The following is a 24,545-nucleotide window of genomic DNA, read 5'->3' on the forward strand; positions in this document are numbered from 1 at the left end:
CGGACACCACCCCCGCTTGGTGGACTTTCAATTACTTTCACGGAGTTCAATTACTTTCACGGAGTTCGAGCCCACTGTCAAGACGACAACTCCGCCGCAGCACCATTTCCAATTTTGAAATAACAAAGATGTCCCTGAATGTAGTTTTGAATAGATAATACATGGACCAGGCGAATGTACATGTTTATAGTGGAGGTTGGATACGTTTGTATTGTCTTTGTTTACAATGTGTAATGTGGCTTGGGGAGTCATTATGCCCCCTTGTGGCTAAACATTTTCCGTGCAACCTCATCAAGGGTGTGTTCAATATGCAACGTTTTGATGGTTGAGATGAATGCAGAGTTTGCAAATCTTTACTGGTTTGCGAATGCAAAGTGTATTTTAAGTCGTTGTGCTAAATAAAACTAAACAAATCATCGTACAGTGTTCAGCACCATCCCTGTTCTAAAACATTCACTATTGACTATTGTTATGATATTGACTGGACCCGTTTTCAAACAAGTACGTGCATGTTATGCATGCTGAATACACCTCAGAAAGACGTCAGACATATACAATTGTAAGCGGAACTGTGGCGTTATGGTTTGCACACCGCCATTAAAACTAAAAAAATATGTGGCGTGAAAACGTTTGAATTTAGCAGCCAATGTGGGCTTGCTTGCTGAGATGTAGAAACATCAAGAACACGATTATCTAGTTACTGTTTCACTTAAAAATGGAAGAGATACGGTGAGTTTATGAGCGCGACTTAACAGAATTACAATCATCGATGTAGTGTTCGTTTAGTGACAGGGTGTGATTTGAGTTCCGTTTCCAACATTATTTCGTTTGGTATGTCCATTGCCAGAAGATACCGACTCTACCGTTACGCTTGTTTACACTGAGCTGAACTGGGGTCCGAACTCAGTCCTGGTTACATTAATGCCATGTCAGAAACTTGGGCATTTCCGATTTGCTCATTTAGGGGGTTAGAGTCAGATCCCGAGTTTCCCATTTATGAAGTATCAGAATCAACCAATGGGAAGGTCTACACACAAACAACTTCAGTTAATTTTAATCTGAGGTCTCAAGTTTCAGACATGACTTGATAGCGGCTTAAGACACTTGGAGCAGGTGCAATATATAGGTCAGAATACGTACCTCACTACAGGGATGGGATATGCCACTGTACTCCAAATTGTACCTTTGTCCACACAGCTCCATCGAGAAGATTGAAATACTGCTAGTTTTCCCGGAAAACTGACCTTTTCATCCTCATGCTAGCTAGCAGTAGTCACAGCAGCCATTATTGAATGGCACGTTGCATTGAACAACAAAGGTGCTGATACTGCCATTCCAAAATGGCTGCGGTGGCTCTCTTAATCCGACTTCGATACCGAAGTGACTTTTTCATAGCAGGTTAGGAAAAGGGTTAGGGTTAGTGAAAATGCTCTTTTAACCTGCTACGAAAATCACTTTGTATTGAAGTGGCGTGAAAAGTGTGTCCTGACAAAAGGGCAGTTGTCTGGGAAAACTAGCAGTATTTCAATCTTCTCTATGTATCAGTGTGGATAAAGGTACAATTTGGAGTACAGTGGCATATCCCATCACTACATTTAGGTACGTTTTCCAAACCATATCTCGTAAACCCTATGCCATGGCTGTCTGTCACCAGATCTCAACCCAATTGAACACATTCTGAAGCGGTGCCTGAAACGGCATTTTCCACCACAATCAAAAAAACACAAAATAATGGAATTTCTCATGGAATAATGGTGTCACATCCCCCCAATAGAGTTCCAGACACTTGAGGGGTGGCAGGTAGCCTAGTGGTTAGAGTGTTGGGAGAGTAACCGAAAGGTTGCTGGATCGAATCCCCGAGCTGACAAGGTAAAAATCTGTCGTTCTACCCCAGAACAAGGCAGTTAACCCACTGTTCCCCGGTAGGCTGTCATTGTAAATAAGAATTTGTTCTTAACTGACTTGACTAGTTAAATACATTTAAAAAATAGAAAATATAATCTATGCCAAGGTGTATTGAAGCTGTTCTGGCTCGTGATGGCCCAACACCCTATTAAGACACTTTTATGTTGGTTTCCTTTATTTTGGTAGTTACCTATATCTCGTCATGGATCAATGAATATGACAAATTATTATGTGTATATCAGCCATTCAATATACATTTGAACCTATTACCATCTTGCGTGGTAACTAATATCCACATATATTTCTATTTCAGTCCACTGTTGAGCAATCAGCCGTGGGAGGGCTCAGATCTCCCATCCCCAAACCTGAGACCAAGGCACCAGGAACTGATCCCAACGCCATGTGGCCCGGTCAGTATACATCCCAATTGTTCTCCTTATACACAGAGTAGACATTGTCACATTTATCTGTTCTAGCTGTTGCTTGAATTGGGAACCAGAGTCCTATTCAGTTCAACATTCTTCCTGCACTGTAGAAAAGTTCCTTTTTGTGTCACTCAACTCTGTAAACATGTTTCTCTTATCACATGAATAAGAATGTAGGCTACATGTTCACAGCATAAGAAGATGGTTCCTTTGTCTTACTCAGAAATTTGCACCCGTTTTGATTGAATAGGGCCCTAGGTGTCTGTGTAAAGAAAGGTTATATGCTTGGTTTCTCCTCCCCACAGATAAAGCCTTGGTCAGAGCTGTCATGCTTGGTGAAGCTTTACTTCTGCTTCACCATCGCCTCTCTACTGGCACTATTGGCCCTCACACTGACAAACATCTACAGGCAAAGCATGGCAACGTACAGCTATGAGGACGACTTCACTGTATCTCTCATCCAACTGGTTGGAATTTGTAAGTGGCATGTCTTACATTAGTGGCAATAGCAACAGATTGTTAACTAATGATGTAATCAACAGAGAGCCAACTCCTTACTGTGTCCAGACATGAACACATTATGAAAAGTTCAGAGAAAAGAAATGTAATCCCCAATTCTGATCGCCCCATGTCAGCATTGTGTTCTATGGTTAAATCCTGATTATGCCGCCTACACCAATACTGTATCACACACAGTCTTCTTTATGTTTCTCCAGTGTTCTGCATATACTACATCACCAGGGGCATCCTGCAGGAGAACAGGCAGGAGTTGATAGTGTTTGTCCTCAGTGTGTTGGTGGTCATGATGCGCTCTGTGGTCAACTTCATGGTGCTCCCTGTCCAGGATAGAAAGGACTTGCTTCTGGTATGCTGCATGTGGACCGACAAAATTAAACCAACTCCTATGTCTAACTCAGGGTCATGTTCAGTACGGTATACCATAGCAAAGTGTTTTGAAACAGAAAACAACAATCTGTGTTCTCATTGGACATGTTCAGGTACTACCTCCCCGTTTAAAAACATATTCTCCCTACGGAACATGATTGTGCATGTGCTTATGTCACAGGTGCTGTTTGAGTAGCTGCAGTAGTGAATCAGTGTGTGTGCTTGTGTGGTAGGTGCGGTTTGTGTGCATCCTGTGTGTGGGCGTGGTCCATGTCCTGTGCGCCACTCTGCTCATCCAAAGGCCCAACATGATGGCCTTCCGGGTGGGCGGAGCTCTGGAGAGCTTCCAGGAGCAGTACTTCCTGATCAACCTGTGCTTCTCCATGGTCACCTTTGACCTACAGGCCCAGGTACCGCCACATTCCACATGTGTCATAATACATCACTGACACAGGACAACCATTTTCTTCCGACAGATGGCGTCATTCTAACACGTTGTGTTGCCTTGACATTGAGCATCTTTGGTGCAGATATGTATGATTGCCTTCAGGGTATTTTTTTTGTATTTATAAGGATCCATATTAGCTGCTGCCAAGGCAGCAGCTCCTATTCCTGGGGTCCAAACAAATTAAGGCTAAAATATAACAGTACATATAACATAATTACACCAGTACATATCTACAATACATTTCTAATATCACCATACAAGCGTGTGTGTAGAGTGAGTTCGTGTTTTAAACCTGAAACCTTGCATGTTACTTGATGTGGAATAGATTTCCATTTAGAGGTTCTGTGAAGTACTGTGCGTTTTCCAGAGTCTGTTCTGGACTTGGGGACTGTGAAGAGACCACTGGTGGCATGTCTTGTGGGGTATGCATGGGTGTCTGAGCTGTGTGCTAGTAGTTTAAACAGACAGCTTGCTGCTTTCAACATGTACATACCTCTCACAAAGACAAGTAGTGATGCAGTCACTCTCCTCTACTTCGAGCCAGGAGAGATTGACATGCATGTCATTGATGTTAGCTCTCTGTGTACATTTAAGGGCCGGCCATGCTGCTTTGTGCTGGGCCAACTGTAATTTGCCTTTGTCCCTCTTTGTAGCGCTTGACGATATGGCTGGGCAGTAGTCCAGGTTCAACCACTCGAGCTTGTAAGACTTGTTTTGTTGATAGCAATGCCAAGAAAGCAGTGCTTTCTCCCTATCTTAGCTACCATTACATCAGTATGTTTTGACCATGAAAGTTTACAATCCAGGGTTACACCAAGCAGTTTACTCTGCTCAACTTGCTCAATTTCCACATTCTTCATTACGCAATTTAGTTTAGGTTTTAGTGAATGATTTGTCCTGAATATATTGCTTTTAATTTTAGAAATATTTAGGACTAGCTTATTACTTGTCACCCATTCTAAAACCGACTGCAGGTCTTTGTTAAGTGTTGCAGTGATTTTACTTGCTGTGGTAGCTGACGTGCATAACGTTGAGTCATCAGCATACATAGACACACAGGCTTTACTCAGTGCCAGGTCAGTAGGAAAGACTGAAAAAAGTAAAGCGCCTAAACAGCTACTCTGGGGAATGCCCGACTCTACATTGATTGTTGGAGAGGCTTCCATTAAAAATCACCCTCTGGTTTCTGTTAGATAGAACTCTCGATCACAATATAGCAGGGGATGTAAAGTTCAACAGCAGATTACGATCGACAATGTCAAAAGCTGCACTGAAGTCTAACAAAACAGCTCCAACAATCTTATCAATTTCTTTCAGCCAATCATCAGTCATTTGTGTAGATGCTGTACATGTTGAGTGCCGTTCCCTATAAGCATACTAAAAATCAGTTGTTAATTTGTTTACTATGATATAGCATTTTATCTGGTCAAACAATTTTTTCCGAAAGTTTACTAAGGGTTCGCAACCGGTTGATTGGTCAGCTGTTTGAGCCAGTAAAGGGTGCCTTGCTGTTCTTGGGTAGCGGAATTACTTTACTTTATTACTTCCGTCCAGGTCTGAGGGCTTAGATTGAAGAGGTGGCAATATAGTCCGCTATCATCCTCCATCATTTTCCATCCAAGTTGTCAGACCCAATAGCTTGTCATTGTTGATAGACCTTTTTTTTCTCCTCGCCCTCACTAACTTTACAGAATTCAAAATTATAATGCTTCTTTCATAATTTGGTCAGTTATGCATTGATGTGTTGGTTCAGAATTTGTTGTTTACATGTCATGCCTAAGTTTGCTAATCTTACAAATGAAAAAAATAATTAAAGTAGTTGACAATATCAGTGGGTTTTGTTATGAATGAGCCATTTGATTCAATGAATGATGCAGCAGAGTTTGCCTGAAATTGAATTTAAGGTGCTCTAAAGGTGGTCCTTTATATCAGGGCCATTCATACATCAGGGACTTTGGGATGGAGCTGTACTAGATTTATAGTTGGTATAATCTGTGGCTGGTTTTTCTGTTTCTCGGTCAGCTGTGCCTTTGCATACTGATTATGACGTCAGGTACAACCATGTCCTTCACGAACAGCATCATCCTGGGCTTTGGAGTGGTCTGGGCTTGCCTTACCGCAGCCATGGGGGCTATCGCAGTGAGTAACAAGTATCAAGAGAATAAAATATGCAATTTAATAATTAGTGTGCACTGCACATGTGCATAACAGTATGTAAAGAATAGAACATAAATCACAATGAAATACTACACGCATAAAGTATGTGAACTTAATTGAATAAAGGATGGTGGAAATAATTTTTAGCCTGTAAGCACCTATGAAGCGCATACATCATGTAAAACAGGTTTATCTGTCCTTTGTTCCAGGTTTTAAAAGAAGCCAAGCTGCTGGTTTGGGTCTTTGTCCTTCTGAATGTGCCGGAGGTGGCCTACTTCGTGTACCTGATGTACAGGGTGAGCTGTGAAAGCTAGTGGTTGAACTGATCTCAAATCAGATCTTTAGGGAAAGTATGGTGAATGGTTGCTCTGAGATGGACTTCATGTGGTCTTCTGATTTCAGATCAGTGTACACTGGGGGCAGGACAAGACGTATACACTGGAGGCTGCTGCTGTGACTGGAGCGGGGATCTCAGTGCTGATCAAAGGCGTGCTTTTCTGGTCTCTCTTCCGATTGGCGCGCAGCTTCGGCCAGGGCCTGAGGGAGAGGAGTGAGTAGATTACTACCTGTATTTTTCCTTCACCTGTTCCACCGTATGTTTACCAGGAGTCAATATACTCAGGCTAGACTAGAACAAGGCTCATAGACGACACAAACATTCCAAAAAATGTTTTGACACATTGAAGGAGCATTTGTATGAACACATTTTTGTTATGGGCACAGTAAAACAGTCATTCCAAGAATGTCTGACTGAAATCATGAAACAGACCTTCAACTACAGTTGAAGTCGGAAGTTTACATACACCTTAGCCAAATACATTTAAACTCAGTTTTTCACAATTCCTGACATTTAATCCTAGTAAAAAATTCCCTGTCTTAGGTCAGTTAGGATCACCACTTTATTTTAAGAATGTGAAATGTCAGAATAATAGTAGAGAATGATTTAATTAATCTTTTATTTCTTTTATCACATTCCCACCCCGCCACACTGGCAACACTTTAAGGGGCATTGCACTAATAATTGGGCTGACTAGGGAAACGCTCCGCTCCCGCTGTTCTGTTCCTAGTGCCCGTCTGCACGTTCAAACTAAAACATTGTAACTAATAATGGCATCTTTATGCTTTCAATTATAAAAATACTTTTTCAAAATGCCGACGTTTATTTAGTTATGGATCCATAACGAATTACTATGGGAATAAATATCAGAAATATCCTCCAGTCCTCTATATGTAATTATTGGCGGAGAGTCACGTCATACTGTAGGCCTACCGTATGCGACATGAGTCTCCACTAGTGTTGAGTAATGTGCTGTTAAAAGTTGTGTAGGTCTTATTTAAAGAGCGTATTGAAGTTAGAATCAATAGGATTTGAAGCAATAGCCTACAACTATTTTAGCACAGTTTTGCACTGCTCTGAGACAAGCATGGGGACTGGTCTTAATAAATCAATGAGACTTATTTTCACTGAATCTCCGTTTGGGTATTGGTTAGACTATAATTAGAAAATTAGGGTGTAGAAATGTTATGCTCTTAGTGTAACCTTTATTTTAACTAGGCAAGTCAGTTAAGAACAAATTCTTATTTACAAGGACAGCCTACTCCTTCCTCCCCATCGGGGAATTGAACCCCGGGCCCCCGCGTGCCCTGCCTGCACGACACGGGGATTCTTTAGCTAAATAGCCCAGGACTGTACTCCTGACTGTCACATTGTACAGCGCCATATTTTCCGTTCCATCCTAACAGAAACCCAGAGGGTCTTTTGTTTTTCTTGGAATAGAAACACCATAATATTAAGCAAGTACCAGTCAAAAGTTTGGACACACCTACTCATTCAAGGGTTTTTCTGTATTTTTACTATTTTCTACATTGTAGAGTAATAGTGAAGGCATCACAACTATGAAATAACACATATGGAATCAGTTAAGAACAAACTCTTATTTACAAGGACAGCCTACTCCTTCCTCCCCGTCGGGGAATTGAACCCCGATCTCCCTCGTGCCCGCATTCCCTAGTACAGCCATTATTGAAGTCTATCAAATGCTTCTCAAAGATAGCACTAACTAGCATTAATGGTAACAGTGATTCACACTTAAATAATGTGCCATAGAATACTGCAACTTTTAAAGGAGGAACCACTGTAAAGCCAATTTATGCTTGCTCTAGTGATGCGATCCGGAGGCTCTGTACAGAGGGCGTGATGCAACTGCAGAGCCCCTGTAGCCTTGCAGAGGCCAAATCGAGCTCATACCGGATTACCGTGCGCTACCCAAATGTTTTAACAATGCGGAGGACTCCGTATAGCTCCGGCATTGACATGATTGGTTGACTGTAGGTGGGGCGGGAGGTCCTGAATAAAACAAACTTCCTTGACAACAGCTCTGCGAAGCATGAATGCCCTGACTTCTTTAGAGGCTTCATCACCGTAAATGCTGTACAGCCAATGCAGACGTCGGCTTGACCATGCAGTGTTAATGAACAAAATAACTATAGAGTTTATGTGCATGGCACAGCCATGTAGCCTATAGGCTACCCAGACCAGTAACATAATTAAACTCTAAATGTGCCATTCTATTATTTCTAAAAGACATTTTATTAGTCTTATGTTTCTTAGGACATAAAATAAATAAATGGGACTATGTGAATTAGGTTCTAAAAAACATTGCCTGATACATTTAGAAGGCAACATACCGTAAATCTGTCTGTAAAGGGTATGAGACTAGCTAACCAGGGTACTTTAATGTCTCTCTCTCTCGCTCTCCAGTGTTTTCATCGGACAAGCAGTAAAGTGCCGTCATGAGAAGGAAGTGGCTACGGTTACACAGGATGGATAAGCAACAATTTCAAAATGTTGTAACAACTCTCTGGTTCTGACCAATGTTTGAAGTTAGGAAATAGAGGGAAATGCACTCAAATGGGCATTGGACCGGTCTGTTTTTATGAAGATGATTTCACTGCAAGTGACAGACATACAGTGCCTTCGGAAAGTATTCAGACCCCTTTACTTTTTCCACATTTTGTTATGTTACAGCCTTATTCTAAAATGGGTTAAATAAAAATCCTCAGCAATCTACACACAATACCCCCATAATGACAAAGCGTAACAGGTTTTTAGAAATGTTTGCTAATTTATAAAAAATAAACACCGTATTTACATAATTATTCAGACCCTTTGCTATAAGACTCGAAATTGAGCAACCTTGATTTTTCTACAACTAGATTGGAGTCCACATGTGGTAAATTTGGATTTGGAAAGGCACACTCCTGTCTAGATAAGGTCCCACAGTTGACAGTGCATGTCAGAGCAAAAACCAAGCCATGAGGTCGAAGGAATTGTCTGTACAGCTCCGAGACAGGATTGTGTCGAGACACAGATCTGGGGAAGGGTACCAAAAAATGTCTTCAGCCTTGAAGGTCCCCAAGAACACACTGGCCATCATTCTTAAATGGAAGAAGTTGGCTGACCGGCCAAAATGAGCAATCGGGGAGAAGGGCCTTGGTCAGGGAGGTGACCAAGAACACGATGCTCACTCTGACAGAGCTCTAGAGTTCCTCTGTGGAAATGGGAGAACGTTCCAGAAAGACAACCATCTCTGCAGCACTCTACCAATCAGGCCTTTATGGTAGAGGGGCCAGACGGAAGCCATTCCTCAGAAAAAGGCACATGACAGCCTGCTTGGAATTTGCCAAAAGGCACATAAAAACTCTCAGATCATGAAAAACAAGATTATCTGGTCTGATGAAACGAAGATTGAACTCTTTGGCCTGAATGCCAAGCATCACTTCTGGAAGAAACCTGACACCATGTTGTTTTTCAGTGGCAGGGAGTGGGAGACTAGTCAGGATCAAGGCAAAGATGAACGGAGCAAAGTACAGAGAGATCCTTGATGAAAACCTGCTCCAGAGTGCTCAGTACCTCAGACTGGGGTGAAGGTTCACCTTCCAACAGGACAACGACCCTAAGCACACAGCCAGGACAACGCAGGAGTGGCTTCGGGACAACTCTGAATGTCCTTGAGTGGCCCAGCCAGAGCCCGGACTTGAACCCGATCTAACATCTCTGTCGGAACCTGAAAATAGCTGTGCAGTGTCGCTCCCCATCCAGAAACTCCCCAAATACAAGTGTGCCAAGAAGACTCGAGGCTGTAATTGCTGCCAAAGGTGGTTTAACAAAATACTGAGTAAAGAGTCTGAATATTTATGTAAATGTTACATTTCAATTTTTAAAAAAATATAAAAAAATAACCAGTTTTTCCTTTATCATTATAGGGTATTGTGTGTAGATTGAGGGGGGAGACATTTAGTCAAGTTTAGAACAAGGCTGTAACATAACAAAATGTGGAAAAAGTCAAGGGGTCTGAATACTTTCCGAAGGCCCTATAAGTTGCAAAACACTGTAAACGAATTATTTTATAATAGCTGATGAGCACCACTGATTAATTTATGTGAGTCTGTTACGTTTATCACATTTTGCCTACTTCTAGAGGATTCATCTCAGTAAGTCGGATAATGCTTACCCTTTAATGTGCCTACAACACGTACAGTGAGATGTTAAGTTCTTTGGAGTGTTGAGAACCAGTTTACAAGGCCAAATGCACAATCTAACTTCTGAAACAGCTACTGTATGTAAATCAATGCAGATATTCTGTACAACAATTGTCTTTTTAGGGTACTTTGCTTTTACCATAATCATTAATGGATTATAACTTTCACCTTATTATTTAAAGTAAACAAAAGTAGACAATATTCAGTGGTATTTTAATACATCCATTGGAAATTGTGCCCTGTCTATGAAATTGTTTATTTGAGAGGTTTTATACTGCTAACTTTTTAGATTTCTGTTTTGGTGAACAATATTTATAATTTCATATACAGTAGTATATTCCTATCTATTGATATGTCCATTGTCTATGCGCTACACAAAATATCTTAGTTTGAAATCATTTTTAATCTATCATTAATCGTTGTTGAAAGACAGTGAACATTATCTTTATAGGTTTTCGCTGCACTTTTGATTTGTTGACAACCCATTATCGTGTTTTTGTAAACTGCAGGTTCTCAATAAAATATCGAAATAAGTGTTGCAGTAAACTCCTTAATTATAATTTAGGAAGAGAAATGAACTGCTGGGAAAGACCATACTTCCTCAAATATTCAATAAGTAATAAAGCATGTTATGCTGTCTTTTTCCTTGTTCTCGGTCACTCACAGAAAGAGGGGTCAAATTAATCTGGCTTCGACATGCATGAAAAACAATAACGCAGCATTTTAATATTTCAACAAGGTATCACCAAACAAAAAAATGAACACAACAATTAATTGGCTCATTATTATATTACTATGTATTAACTACTCGACATTTCCATTTTAAATGCACTGTTAGAAATGTAATAGTCTTTATATTGATTAAAAGTTGCTCACAATGCTGAAAGCCAGTTAACACATGATTATCTATTTAGTAATTGCAGTAAACTCCTTTGTTGCTTAATAAAAAATTAAAAAATGCAGGAAGAGAAGTGCACTGCTGTGAAAGATATTACTTCCTCAAATTGTGGGTTACATTTTTCTTTGTTCCTGGACACACATAAAAGGGGTAAAATTAATTGGATGACCAAAATACAGCATATTAATGTTTCAACAAGGATCACTAAATAATACCAAACCAATTGAAAATGAACACGTACTGACAATAGATTGCCTCTCTTTGTTTATTAAAGTGCTCTGGAAAAATAGAATATTTCAGAAACAATATTTACAAAGTGATAGGCTCTCAGAGTTCTAGAATTCTACAAAACAAAGTTAAAAGTGAGAAGCACTTAGAGAATAACTGACATAGAAAGAACAATAGGAATAAGGTCCTTCATCCAAAAGGTCCCGCAAAGATATCACATTGGGGGAAGTTTATATGATTTGCATGATTTCAGTGTTACTGGTTTGTAAGGCAAAGTTCACAACTGCCTTTACTTCAGGAGAGAATACACTGTACTCTCTGAAAAATAAAGTATAGTAGCATACAAAGACAAATGGATTTCTTCCAGATGTTTCCAAACTATATCTCCCTAACAACTGAAGGGACTGCCATTAACTTGAAAAGACTCCACTCCAAATTCCATTGATAGAGGACATTTGTTTTTCTACTTTGAGAAAATAGATAATATAGTGAAACTGACTTACTGTACTAATCATATACATATCAATATACAAAAATGTACCAGAGATTTATATTTCAGCAATGATAGTGTAAACTGGTTAATAAATATATCAAGCATCATAAATTAGAAAATAAGGAATGATTAATTGCCTAGATTTACCTGGTCCTCTTGCAGAGTGTGGTGCGCTGGTATCCACAGTGCTTAGACCAGTTTTTCCATCAGGGGAAATTTCACTTGCCAATCCAACACACAATGTACGTAGTAAACTCATACACTATAATTTGTCTGTAAGATAGAAGAAAAACCCTCAAACCATATTTTATCAAGTCGGTATTTCAGAGCTTGTCAATAAGCGGGGTGAGTGTTGCGGTCTCATTTGGTAAGGCAGCAACTAACTCGTATAATCTGAATGCCTTCAATCTCTCAGCATACTGCAATAAGTCAGACACCATAGGTCAGGGGTTGACAACCCTGGTCCTGGAGTGGCACGGCATGGTTTAGGTCCATCCAGACACTACACAAGAATCTACTCATTACCTCACCAACTGAGCTAATTATTCAATATCATTGATGGACTAAATTCCACCTACCTGGCCTCCCATGTCTAAAGCAAAAAATAATAATAATAATAAAATAAAATCTCAAAAACCTGGGGTGGTAAAAACCCTGTAGACTCACAATCACTTTGATTGTAAACAATGGAATCACCTTAAGCATCCCACTTGACTCTGAAACGAATGACATAGTAGAGCTATGGCTTTATAGTGAAAGGCTATGAAGACATCAGGTTGTGATCTCATCTCACCTGGAATGGACTTCAGTTCTTAATGTTTGTGCCATACTCTTGACATTACACACAGTCAGACACCACAGCGTTGTTGTTGAAGACAGAGTAGTTAAGATACGCAACATTAATGTAAGATTAACATTTGTACAAGCCATTTGAGAAGCTTGAATATGAGGAATACTGAAGATATGGTTATGTTACACCTGCACTAAGATGTAAATCCGATTTAAGAAAATGAAAGTTATGTAAACCTTAATTGATTATGATAATATAATATTTACCAGTTTAAGGCACAATCTATACATTTAGTTCATTATTGCAGAGTAGAAGCAATTATTCTGCTATTCCTGAAATAGTAATAATACATTTTCTTTTAGGGATTGTATCAAAACGTCAATCATTACTATAAAATACAATTTCAACTCCATATCCCCAAGAACATTGGTTCTTGATAAACGTCCCCACTGACAACAGTCATTATATCTGTGTTATATGTTGAGGAGCTTGGGGTTGATCCGTAGCTCAGTATTACTTTGTCTGACAGGTTAACTTTAACCTGGATTGTTTTCAGTCAGACATGAGACAATCTGGTTGTTGGCATACAAAGACCATTTCAACAATCTTTTTAAAAGGGTGTGAAATTCTTAACAGTAAGGGATGATCTAGAACCAAAACAAATTCATCTCTGGAGGATGTTGGTTGCAAATTGGCCTGATGGAATCCAACTGAAGTCAAAGGGTGCGTTCCAGATATAGGATCGCTATATCATTTTGCCGTGGTATGTTAAACACTTGCCCAGGTATTGTAAAGATCAGATTTGATTTTTGAAGAACTGCGCAGAATCTGTGCATCTGGAACGCACCCAAAATGGTGTACTATGAGAATGGTGTCACGGTGAGGTTGTTGGCGTCAGAGCACGTCCTCCTTGGAGCTAAGGTAGTTCTGCTTTTTTCTCACATTCCAGTGTAAACATTGTGCCAGGCTCTCGAACCAGTCGTTCACGGGATCCCGGAAACAGATGGAGGGAACGGGGAAGCAGGAAGTAGTGATGGTAATGCTGGAGATAAAAAGAGAGAGAAAGACAAAAGAGCAAACGTCACAGTCAATCAGGTATGAGTGGGAGGCATGCAAGGTATTCGCAATCCCCCCCAAACAATGATGAAAGAGACACTTGAAACTGGCTGACTAACTTCCTAAAAGGAGTCCTCTGTTACTGGTATATCAATGGGCTGCCAGCATTTCAGCGACAAGGAAGATAATTATCTCTGGCTGCATAAAGGAAACATCATGTGATCATCTACAGAACATCATGTGATGTGACATTTTTGTCTCGAGTACATGAAACTGGTCAATATAATTATATAACTGGTACTGTCTGTGTATTCAGGCACCTTGCGGGAGTTAGATGAGCTTTGGGTTGAGTTCATCAGGCTATCTTCCATGTTTATCAGCTTTTGTTTGGTGGTATTTTGACTAGGGGGGAGGTTGCGATGACTGAGTGGTCAAAAGGTCACGCACTTGTCTCCATGGCAGATCTCTTGTCTCTTCCTCCCATCGAATGACACCCAGGCCGTATTCCTGGAGTCACGTGACAGCATGATCTGTGCGTGACAGACGGAGCAGAAGATAGGAATCCAGATGAACGACCAGTCAAAGACAACAAAAGTCTAGCAGTAAATGTGAGTGTGTGTATTATAAGCAATGTCCACATTGCCATGCATCACCAGTGACTGAAAGAGTACGCATTGTGCTAGCTGTGTGTCAGACTGGTCATTGGTTACCTTTGTGTACTGTTCAATACAAATTTTCTGGAGAGGAGAAGTAAATGCTAATGTCTTGTGGAGAGGAGCAGTAAATGGATAATGACAGTATGGTGAACGCATGTGTGTGTATGAATGTGCATTTGTGTGTGTTTACCTTGAGTTCCACCCCAGCAGGCACCACTATGGGTCTGAAGGACAGTGAGTGGGGGCATATGGGGGTGATCATGATGGCCGACACGTTGGGGTGGATCATGGAGGCTCCGGCTGCTACCGCGTACGCAGTGCTGCCGGTGGGAGTCGAGACGATCACACCTGACACAACACAAACACAGTCTGAGACAGACACTACTTTGACCGCTACACCACCAACACCCAAGCCTAAAAACACCAACAACAAGCTAAAAGAAGTTCCAAAACACAGTAAACCATCCCCATGACAACGGAAATACTTCTGACATTCTGAGAGGCTTCCAGAAAGGGAGTTACTAGGAAGTAGTGAAGGACAGATAGCAAAGCAAAGACTAAACTTTGCCATCTCAGCCAAATCTACCAACAAGGTGAGCTGCAACAGTATGCACCACTAATAGAACATCAGTACCATGTTTGTATTTGATTTATCCCTCGTGTCTTGTACACAAGCAGTAAGCAGTCGTATAAACATCACAGTATAACGACCAGTTACAGCATCTAAACTAGAGGTCAACCGATTTTGATTTTTCAACACCGATACTTGGAGGACCAAAAAAATCCAATACCGATTAATCGGACGATTTTTATATATATTTGTAATAAATGACAATTACAACAATACTGAATGAACAATGAACACTTATTTTAACTTAATATAACACATACATAAAATCAATTTAGTCTCAAATAAATAATGAAACATGTTCAATTTGGTTTAAGTAATGGAAAAACAGTGTTGGAGAAGAAAGTAGAAGTGCAATATGTGCCACGTAAAAAAAGCTCACGTTTAAATTCCTTGCTCAGAACATGAGAACATATGAAAGCTGGTGGTTCCTTTTAACATGAGCCTTCAATATTCCCAGTTAAAAAGTTTTAGGTTGTAGTTATTATAGGAATTATAGGACTATTTCTCTCTATACCATTTGTATTTCATATACCTTTGACTATTGGATGTTCTTATAGACACTTTAGTATTGCCAGCCTAATCTCGGGAGTTGATAGGCTTGAAGTCATAAACAGCGCTGTGCTTCAAGCATTGCTAAGAGCTGCTGTTTGAATGAATGCTTACGAGCCTGCTGCTGCCTACCACCGCTCAGTCAGACTGCTCTATCAAATATCAAATCATATACTTAATTATAATATAATAAACACACAGAAATACGAGCCTTTGGTCATTAATATGGTCAAATCCGGGAAACTATAATTTAGAAAACAAAACGTTTATTCTTTCAGTAAAATAAGGAACCGTTACGTATTTTATAGAACGGGTGGGAACCCTAAGTCTAAATATTACCTGACATGAAGTCTCCTCGTGGATTGCAATGTAATCGGCCATAATCGGCGTCCAAAAAGGCCGATTACAGATTGTTATAAAATGTTGAAGTCAGCCCTAATTAATCGGCCATACCGATGGGGTAAAACATGTCCTTTAACCCAGTAGCAGCAGGTTGAGGGGTTTACTACTCACCGTCTCCCTGTACCGTGGTGATGAGGTGTCCGTCTAAGAAGAGGTCCACGTTGGAAAGGTAGGAGGACGGGCCTCTGTCCACCACCACCTCATTCAGCACCTGTTGGACCAGGAAACCCAGAGTCATGTTAACCAGAGATACTCCACTAGCCATGTTGGTAGTTACTTTGGGAATACTTTTTGAACCCAGCCCTATGTTATGACTTGTTAATGCCCACTCAGTAGGAAGCAGGGACTGTGTGTATGATGACAATGCAGAAGGAACTACGATCAAAACTCAAACACCCCACATAGCCCACACACATCAACCCTATGATAGATGATAGCACCAGGCCAAAATAGAAGCACATAGGGTGCATTGCTAGAACTACAGAAAAGCAGTGAAACAAATCCATGTAAGGAGGAAGTGAAACTAGACCTGAAGGATTGCTGCCACCCTACAATCCCCAAAACAGGTTGTACATTTAGACCTTTCTGGTATTTTATCATGCCGCTGGGATCTGAGGTCAGGCCTGTGACAGTGGGAACATTGCCAGAATAAAGACAATGAGTCCTTTGACTGAGATGTTCCACGTCATCATGATGCTAGGAGCCTATTGTGGTACTAACCATAATACTGGGGTAACATACCAGTCCGGTGTACTGTGTAGCGCTCACCTGGTACTGCATGGCTTTGCGGCTGCCCTCGCTGTCTCCGTTTGTCATGATGATGCCCTTCTCGTCCACCCGGGCCTTCTTCTCTCGGCTCTCCTTCACCACTCGCAGGCGACTGCGCAGGATGATGGTGGCGTTACCTGCTCAGCAGACACACAAACTTTTGTTTAACTAAGAGTAGCATGTAAAATGTAAATGTGAACCTAGCAGCTAGAAATGATAACTGTAGCACAACGTGTGCCGTGTAAACAGCCACCAGCATACAGATAAGAGAGTAAGGCTTCTGTTGTTGAAATTGGGTAAGGCCAAGCCTAAAGACGTACCCTCAATGATTTGGGTGATCTGAGACTGGTATGTGTCAAAGTTGAAAGGCGTGAGGAAGCCCAGAGAACCCAGGTGGAAGGCCATAACAGGTGGAACACTCTTCTGAAAAAACACATCAGCACATACACACACAAGCAAGCTATGGAAACAAGCACAATCAATATTTATTTTACTACAATTCACAGTATATTCAAAAACTGACAAATGAGTATGTTTACTTGACTTGGAGAAGTGAATGAATAGTAAATGTATACCTGGAAGAGTGACGATGCGTAAAGTAAGGTCCCATCTCCACCAAGACAGATGATGAAGTCTACTCGATTGGAAATGTCATCGAGATCTGCGGTGTGCATACAAACACATTAGGTTCAAGTCCGTAAGAGAAAGCTATACTACTTCAAGTGAGAGTTTCATAGACAATCCTGACATTGACACAACAGTCACTTTTGTTGCTGAGAATTTTCCTGCAAAGCAGAAAATGCAAACTTGTAATGCATTTGAGTTTTAAAAAGGCTTCTAAAATCTCTCATTTCCAATTTCAGACTTGATTTTCCCTAACAAAAATGTATTAACCCCTACAAAATAATAAATTAATTATAATCCACATAATAATTCACAGTTCCTGTTGCTGCAGGATTATTTTCCTGCTGTAGCATACTGGTTCAAATTAAGATCCTACATCACTAGCTACATAGATTCAATCAGATCAATCTATCATCCTTCATGATTGTATTCACTAGGCACCAAATGGAAGAAAACGGACAAAATAAATGTAGGGACTACCTAAACTTCTCCCATAAGATAATGCATTTTAGTTTTTTGGTTGAAAAAAAGGGCTACTTTGTGCACTAATGAATACGACCCAGTCCTCTAATGGTCTCCTCACCTTCTCTGAAGGTGCAGAACTTCTGGATGACGGATGCAAAGCTCTCATCGGCCTGGATGGCTAGGTCCGCCAGAACCTTCCTCTCCACGTAAACAATCATGTTTTTCTGGTAGAACAACGCACAAGTATAAACATATGCATTAGCAACATGCACATGTAATGCAGGGTTTGTACAGATTGTAATGCAAGTCAAATTTTGGGGCTCCCGAGTGGCGCAGCTGTCTAAGGCACTGCATCGCAGTGCTAGAGGCATCACTAAAGACCCTGGTTTTATCCCGGGCTGTATCACAACTGGCCGTGATCGGGAGTCCCATGGGGCGGTGCACAATTGGCCCAGCGTTGTCCGGGTCAGGGGAGGGTTTGGCCGGGGTAGGTCGTAATTGTAAATAAGAATTTGTTCTTAACGGACTTGCCTAGTTAAATAAAAGGTAAAACAATAAATGTTTAAAAATTCAAGGACCTTCAAGTGCTTTTTCAAGCACAAATATTTGTTTTCAAGGACAATCAATTTATAATAGTTCCTATTATGCAATTGTTTCTAGTTGCCACCAGATGGCAATATATCACCACAACCTCATGAAAAAAACACTAACTTACTATTCATCAATACCTTACAAGTTCTACTCAAATAATATGTGTTTCACTACTTATTTACATGAGGACTGATGGTGTTGACTGATTTCCTTATATGAACTGTAACTAAGTAAAATCTTTGAAATTGTTGCATTTTGTGTTCATATTTTTGTTCAGTATGCATAATATTAAATTGTCTTTATATTTAAATTGTCTTTAAATTTCACAAAATGTTAGGTCCCACAGGCCAGCCCATAATGAAAGTGAATTCTGACAGTGTAAAAGGCCCTTAGTTGACTCTAAAATTGTGTATTCTATACCCATTTGAAGATAAACAAGTTCTTAATGAGTTTGGGAACCACTGTACTACTAACGTCATCGTTATAGCTAGCTACAGTACTTGGTTAATAGCCAGAGCCCTTGAGCAACCTAGCTAGCTAGACTTCTGACTGAAATATCAGTGACTATTTACCAGTTGTACACTCATTCTCCGAGAGTCAGGGTGGGTTTGTGTGGGGTTTGTCTGTTGACACGGCAGGAGTCGAGGGATGTTAAAAGAATTCCCACTGTCAGCGGCATCTCTCTGCTACTTGCCGCTGTAGATCTGGGCTGAGGTAGTTTGTTTCACCTCTCGGCCTATGTCGTGGGCGGAGTTTCCCATTGGAAAGAGTGGTGAATGAATGAATGCGCTGCTAACATGGAAAATTCGGGGGAGCAGGAAAACATAACGAGCATACATGAATCATTCATGATTCCACTCGTTCGCAGAGTAATGCGTGATTTGAACTCAGATGAAGAAGCCTTCTGAGCGTTCATCAATGCTGGGAATGCAATAATAAGTGGGGAAACGATAATTAACCAAATAAAAAGGTTGAGTAAACGCAAATTCACAAATAAAACCGTGCATAAACAGCATTTACCCTCCACTACATCCCTTGTTGGGTTTGGTAAACCCATTTTTAAAAATTCTACATTTGCCCAGCATTCTAGCTATTGATGTGACGTTTGGCGGCGCCTAATCAGTCAGTTCTGTACCTGCCTGGCTGAGTGGCAGTGTGGATGAAATTAGCGAGCTCGCCAGGCAACCAGAACACAAAACACGTGAGGAAATTAAATTTGGTAGTCTGCCTGGAAATTAATTTGCAAGACCAATAACATATTTCATAATTTTCTGTTCTCCTCATTTTAATTCAAGTACCTTTCAAGTACCAACATGAGAAAATGTCTGATTTTCAAGTTATTCCAGTATTTGAATATCAGAGTGCCAAATTCAAGTACTTTAACCACCTCTAGCACCTTGTGTGAACCCTGGTAATGCTAATACTTTCATATTACCCTTTAGAAGACTAATAGGTCGAAAGAATATTCAGACTGTACAGTTTACAAGCAGCTTTACTTTCTTGTAAGGTGTAAGTATACAATTATTCATTTTTTAAAATATATTCTCAGTCACTAATATTTCTGTTTTTAAGGACTTAATGGCAGACTTTCTAATGAAACTGAACTACACACACCCATCAAGGCCGCTAAGGTGCAGGTAGCTATAATTTGAGACTAGAGAGCCTCTGCACACTGTGGGTCACTGCAAAAAGTACAAATGTCCTACCTCTGTGAGAAACACACAGAGCTCTTTGAAAGGCTGCAGTAGACTGGCATCCTGGATCTTCTTAATGACAAGGACACTTTTGGGAGGCTTGTTCCACGTCAGTCTCTGGCTGGCTGGGTCCTGAATGTGCCTGAGTGGTGAGAAAGAAAGACCACAGGTAATCAATACCTTTTTTAAGAGTAATAATGAATTGTACATTTGAATCACTCATCATTTGATCAAAGGGATTGCAGCAACAAAGAGCTGTTTTTCCGTAATAAAAAAATTATTCAATTTTGATGGAGCACCATTTGTAAACCTACAGCGAAGAACTGTAGTTTTACACGAGTCATAGTCCTTCTTGACATTTTGAGGTGAATAAACATAGTTGTAATTCTCCCATGGTTTCTCACTACTGTAGCCTGTAAACTTTGCGGCTATTGAACATTTCTGGTTTGGGCATGGTGAGCTCTCAGTAGAAATGTTTTGAGCTCTTGTGGTTGTTGGCTCAGTGTTCCTTCATACTGTTTGTTTTTACCAGTTTGATAAGATGCAGAGCTGCTTAATACCTATCCTATTATTGACTGGGGCTTAGTCTAGTAACACTGGCAGCCTCAGAATTCAGCAGGGTCAAGAAGGGACCATACATTTATATAAACACATCACAGTGACCTCACATTCCAACCAAGGTGCAGGAATAACACCCTGATGAAGGCGACACGTTGAAACGCTCTAGTGTCATAAGTATTTTTCTTGTCAACTTCCACTGTTGTACTTGTTTCAAATTTCCATTAGGACTGTGACGATACCAGTATCACAATATTTTTTCCATGGCAAAAATTAAAACATGAAGCAGACCGAACTCTTTAGTCCTTTTAAAAAACGGCTCTATATAAAATATTGTGTGCTAAAGCTTGGAAAATAAATTAATGTGACACTGGATGTCAACATAATTATGTTTGTTCCCAACATTCTGGCTGTTTTCCCAAAGAAGTTAACTCCGCTCGTGTATTGTTTCCTTGCCACGATACTAACGAGTATCGCGCTACAAGTATCGTCCAGACGTAATCTCCAGTGTCATGTACATTTTCGAGGGGTTTGTGGAATAGTGTTAGTTGACAGAGCATACAGATACAGTGGTAGAATGTGCATTTTGTCATCATTCATTAAAAGTAAGGCTACTTGTAATTTTTACATAATGCATGCGATTAGCTCTAGCAGTCCTTGTCGACTTTGTGAGCTGGTTACACGTGACCTTAACTTGAAACTCAAATGGTCGATTAAAACAAAAACTAATCTGTAGGCCTTCATACAAAGTAGCCTAATTGAGGGAAAACCAGAGTTGGGCTGTAGTTTGTAGTCCTTGTACAATATCAAATTGTTATTTTGAGATACTGTTAAGGATGAGATACTCTTTCTGTTGAAACAGAGGTTTGTTTTACATACAAAATGTGTTAAAACAGTAATACAACAGTACAAATACAAGAGATGGACCACACATGATAACACCAGTTTACTAGATTACACACCACTGCTTAATCTATTATTGTTTGGCTTCTGGTACCAATTCAATTCAATTCAATTCAATTCAAGGGGCTTTATTGGCATGGGAAACATGTGTTAACATTGCCAAAGCAAATGAGGTAGACAATACACAAAAGTGAAACAAACAAAACGAATTAACAGTAAACATTACACATACAGAAGTTTCAAAACAATAAAGACATTACGAGTGTCATATTAAATATATACAGTGTTGTAACAATGTACAAAAAAACAAGGTACCATAAGACTGACACTGTAAAAGAGACACAGTTCCCGTGTGGCTCAGTTGGTAGAGCTTGCCGCTTGCAACGTCAGGGTTGTGGATTCGATTCCCACAGGGACGAAAAGTAAAACAATTTGTGACTAGTTTCAGGAAACTAGGCATATGTCGTGCGTCACTACTTCACAGGAGAGCCATTTGAACGTAAACTTAAAAAAAAAATCTAAATGCGTTTTTTGGCAGGAATGCCTTCTGGAACATGTGAACTTTTATGTGCCTTAATAACAAACTTGTATGCCATCTGTAAATATGAATACAATTGTTAAATTACGAGCCTAGTTGGTTTAGCCACAGAAAAGTCAGCAACCTTCCAGCTAGCCATGATTGGCTGAGAAAATGAGTGGGCTGGACATGCCGAGATGAGTTCGGATTGGTCTGTCATGTAGCACGAGTCGGTCTATTTGAGCTGGTCAGTATGTGTAGGTAATCCTGTCTGACGCGGCTTTTTTTTTAAAGATATATCGCATAGTAGAACTGCATAAGTGTTGCTCTCCACTTGGAGGAACGAGTTTTGAAACAGTGGAGTTAGAGTATGATAGCTAAGGAGATGGAGAAAACCCCTGTCTCTGGATTACATCTTCAAACTAAGGGCAACCATGGCATCTGTGAGAGAGGGAGAAGCGTACATCCATGTATACATTTTCAGATATTACACATTTGTCAGAAAAGTCATTTTCATTTCAAGATAAAGTGTACTGTTAGCTAGCTAGCTAACGTTAGCTGTCTGGTTTGCTAGCTAATGTTACGTGTATAATCTGTGTAGTAATATTATTCGTATGTCAGAGCCATTTGCTTTGCAAGTTATAGCCTAATGTTAGCAAGCTAACATTGAACCTGTTTGGTTAGTTAGCTGCAGATTCATGTAGGGCAGTAATGTCGTGAGTTGCGATTATGGTTCATTGTTTAGCTAGCTAGCTACATGTAGTAACAAAATACTCCACTATGCAAGTAACCATTTCAATAGACTGTTAATGATGTCACTGCGAAAACAGTTGATAGACATAGCTGGTAAATTCACTCTCGCTATCTACTCGGATTTCAGAGCACTTTCGTCTGAGTATGCCAGTGCGCAGAATAACCGCAGAATAACTGATGAATTTACGAACACTCAACACCCGTTGAATATGGCCGGTGTCAGTAAACGTTGGCAAAAAAGCGTAAATTGTTGCCAGCAGCAGAGTTCTGCTCTGGATAACATAAAAACAGCCTAACCAGCTCTGCTAGGGCGAGTAAAATGGTCAGAGTGAGCTGTTCTCTCATTTGTGTCTGGAAGTAGCTAGCAAGCTAGCAAACATTAGCCAGTTAGCTTGGGTGCTTGACTGCTGCTGTTAGGACAGAATGCTCGGATCAACCCTTAAAGAGATGGGTGGGGCTAAAGCTTAAGAGGGTGTGAATGATGCTGAATGGGTATAGACAAAGAAGAGGTCTGCAGTAGGTGTACCAAAACATACAAAGGCCATTTTCTCAAAAGTGAGGTTACAAGTTTACAACTTTCAAAACGTAATTACTTTCCCATTGTTCCTCAACTTTAGTGTATGATATACCATTTTCTAGCTAACTTTATACTTTGTAAAAAGTAAAATGTAAAAAACACAATTTCAAAAGTTGCTACATAAGACCGAATCGAGCCGGTCGGTCACATTTATGCACTCATGTCACGCCCTGGCCTTAGTATTCTTTGTTTTCTTTATTATTTTAGTTAGGTCAGGGTGTGACATGGGGAATGTTTATGTTTTGTTGGTGTTGGGTGTAGTATATGGTTTTGTGTTGAGTGTAGATGTCTAGCGTTGTCTATGTTGGTTAGTTATCTAGGAGAGTCTATGGTTACCTGAATGAGTTCCCAATTAGAGACAGCTGATTTCGGTTGTCTCTGATTGGGAGCCTTATTTAGGGTAGCCATAGGCTCTCATTGGTTGTGGGTAGGTGTCTATGTAGAACGTTTGTAGCCTGTATGTATGTGCACAACGTTTGTAGCTTCACGGTCGTTTTCTTGTTTTGTATAGTGTGTCAGTGTTTTGTTTCGTTTCTTGCCTTCTTCATAATAAAAGGAAGATGGCTTATTTTCCAACTGCTGCGTTTTGGTCCGTTAATCCGCCACACGATCGTGACAACTCACTACTTATTGTAAGTCACTCTGGATAAGAGTGTCTGCTAAATGACAAATGTAAATAACCTAAACTTGGATTTCCATATCCTTGAAATAAGTCTACTGTATGTAAAACACTGACATGTCAACTTGGGTTGCCAGATAAGTGCAAGATTGACATTACATCAACTTGGGTTGCCAGATCTATAAATCCTTCGGAGAGAAACAACATTTTCATATTCCCCATCATCTCTTTTGGGGTATGGTAGTACGCAAATGTACAATCTGGCAATATTTTGAGGATGTTGGGGCGGCAGGTAGCCTAGTGGTTAGAGCGTTGGACTAGTAACCGAAAGGTTGCAAAATCGAATCACTGAGCTGACAAGGTAAACATCTGTGGTTCTGCCCCTGAACAAGGCAGGTAACCCACTGTTCC

At 40.3% G+C, this 24,545-nt stretch overlaps 1 protein-coding gene and 1 pseudogene across 2 annotated transcripts; one reads left to right on the top strand and one right to left on the bottom strand.

Moving 5' to 3' along the window:
* Positions 1-532: 532 nt before the first annotated feature.
* On the top strand, positions 533-14,629 carry LOC129829950 (uncharacterized). 2 transcript variants are annotated; one of them, XM_055892006.1, is made up of 9 exons: positions 533-729; positions 2,219-2,315; positions 2,636-2,807; positions 3,047-3,195; positions 3,449-3,625; positions 5,686-5,802; positions 6,030-6,116; positions 6,223-6,370; positions 13,721-14,629. In XM_055892006.1, the coding sequence occupies exons 1-9, from the start codon at positions 716-718 to the stop codon at positions 13,723-13,725; spliced, it is 966 nt and encodes a 321-aa protein (XP_055747981.1). In that variant the 5' UTR covers positions 533-715; the 3' UTR covers positions 13,726-14,629. The 2 variants fall into 2 exon arrangements, with proteins under 2 accessions (XP_055747981.1, XP_055747980.1); XM_055892005.1 differs by lacking the exon at positions 13,721-14,629 and adding an exon at positions 8,582-10,895.
* LOC129829949 (NAD kinase-like) overlaps positions 11,069-24,545 on the bottom strand; it is a 38,725-nt pseudogene continuing 25,248 nt past the window's right edge.

Source organism: Salvelinus fontinalis, chromosome 31, assembly GCF_029448725.1.
Source record: "Salvelinus fontinalis isolate EN_2023a chromosome 31, ASM2944872v1, whole genome shotgun sequence".
Classification (NCBI taxonomy): Eukaryota; Metazoa; Chordata; class Actinopteri; order Salmoniformes; family Salmonidae; genus Salvelinus; species Salvelinus fontinalis.

What these genes read in the sequence shown, in the direction of transcription:
- LOC129829950 (XM_055892005.1), top strand. An exon ending in CAGCCATGGGGGCTATCGCA is followed by an intron (nt 5,803 to 6,029) that starts GTGAGTAACAAG and finishes CCTTTGTTCCAG; the next exon opens with GTTTTAAAAGAAGCCAAGCT. An exon ending in TCGTGTACCTGATGTACAGG is followed by an intron (nt 6,117 to 6,222) that starts GTGAGCTGTGAA and finishes TTCTGATTTCAG; the next exon opens with ATCAGTGTACACTGGGGGCA.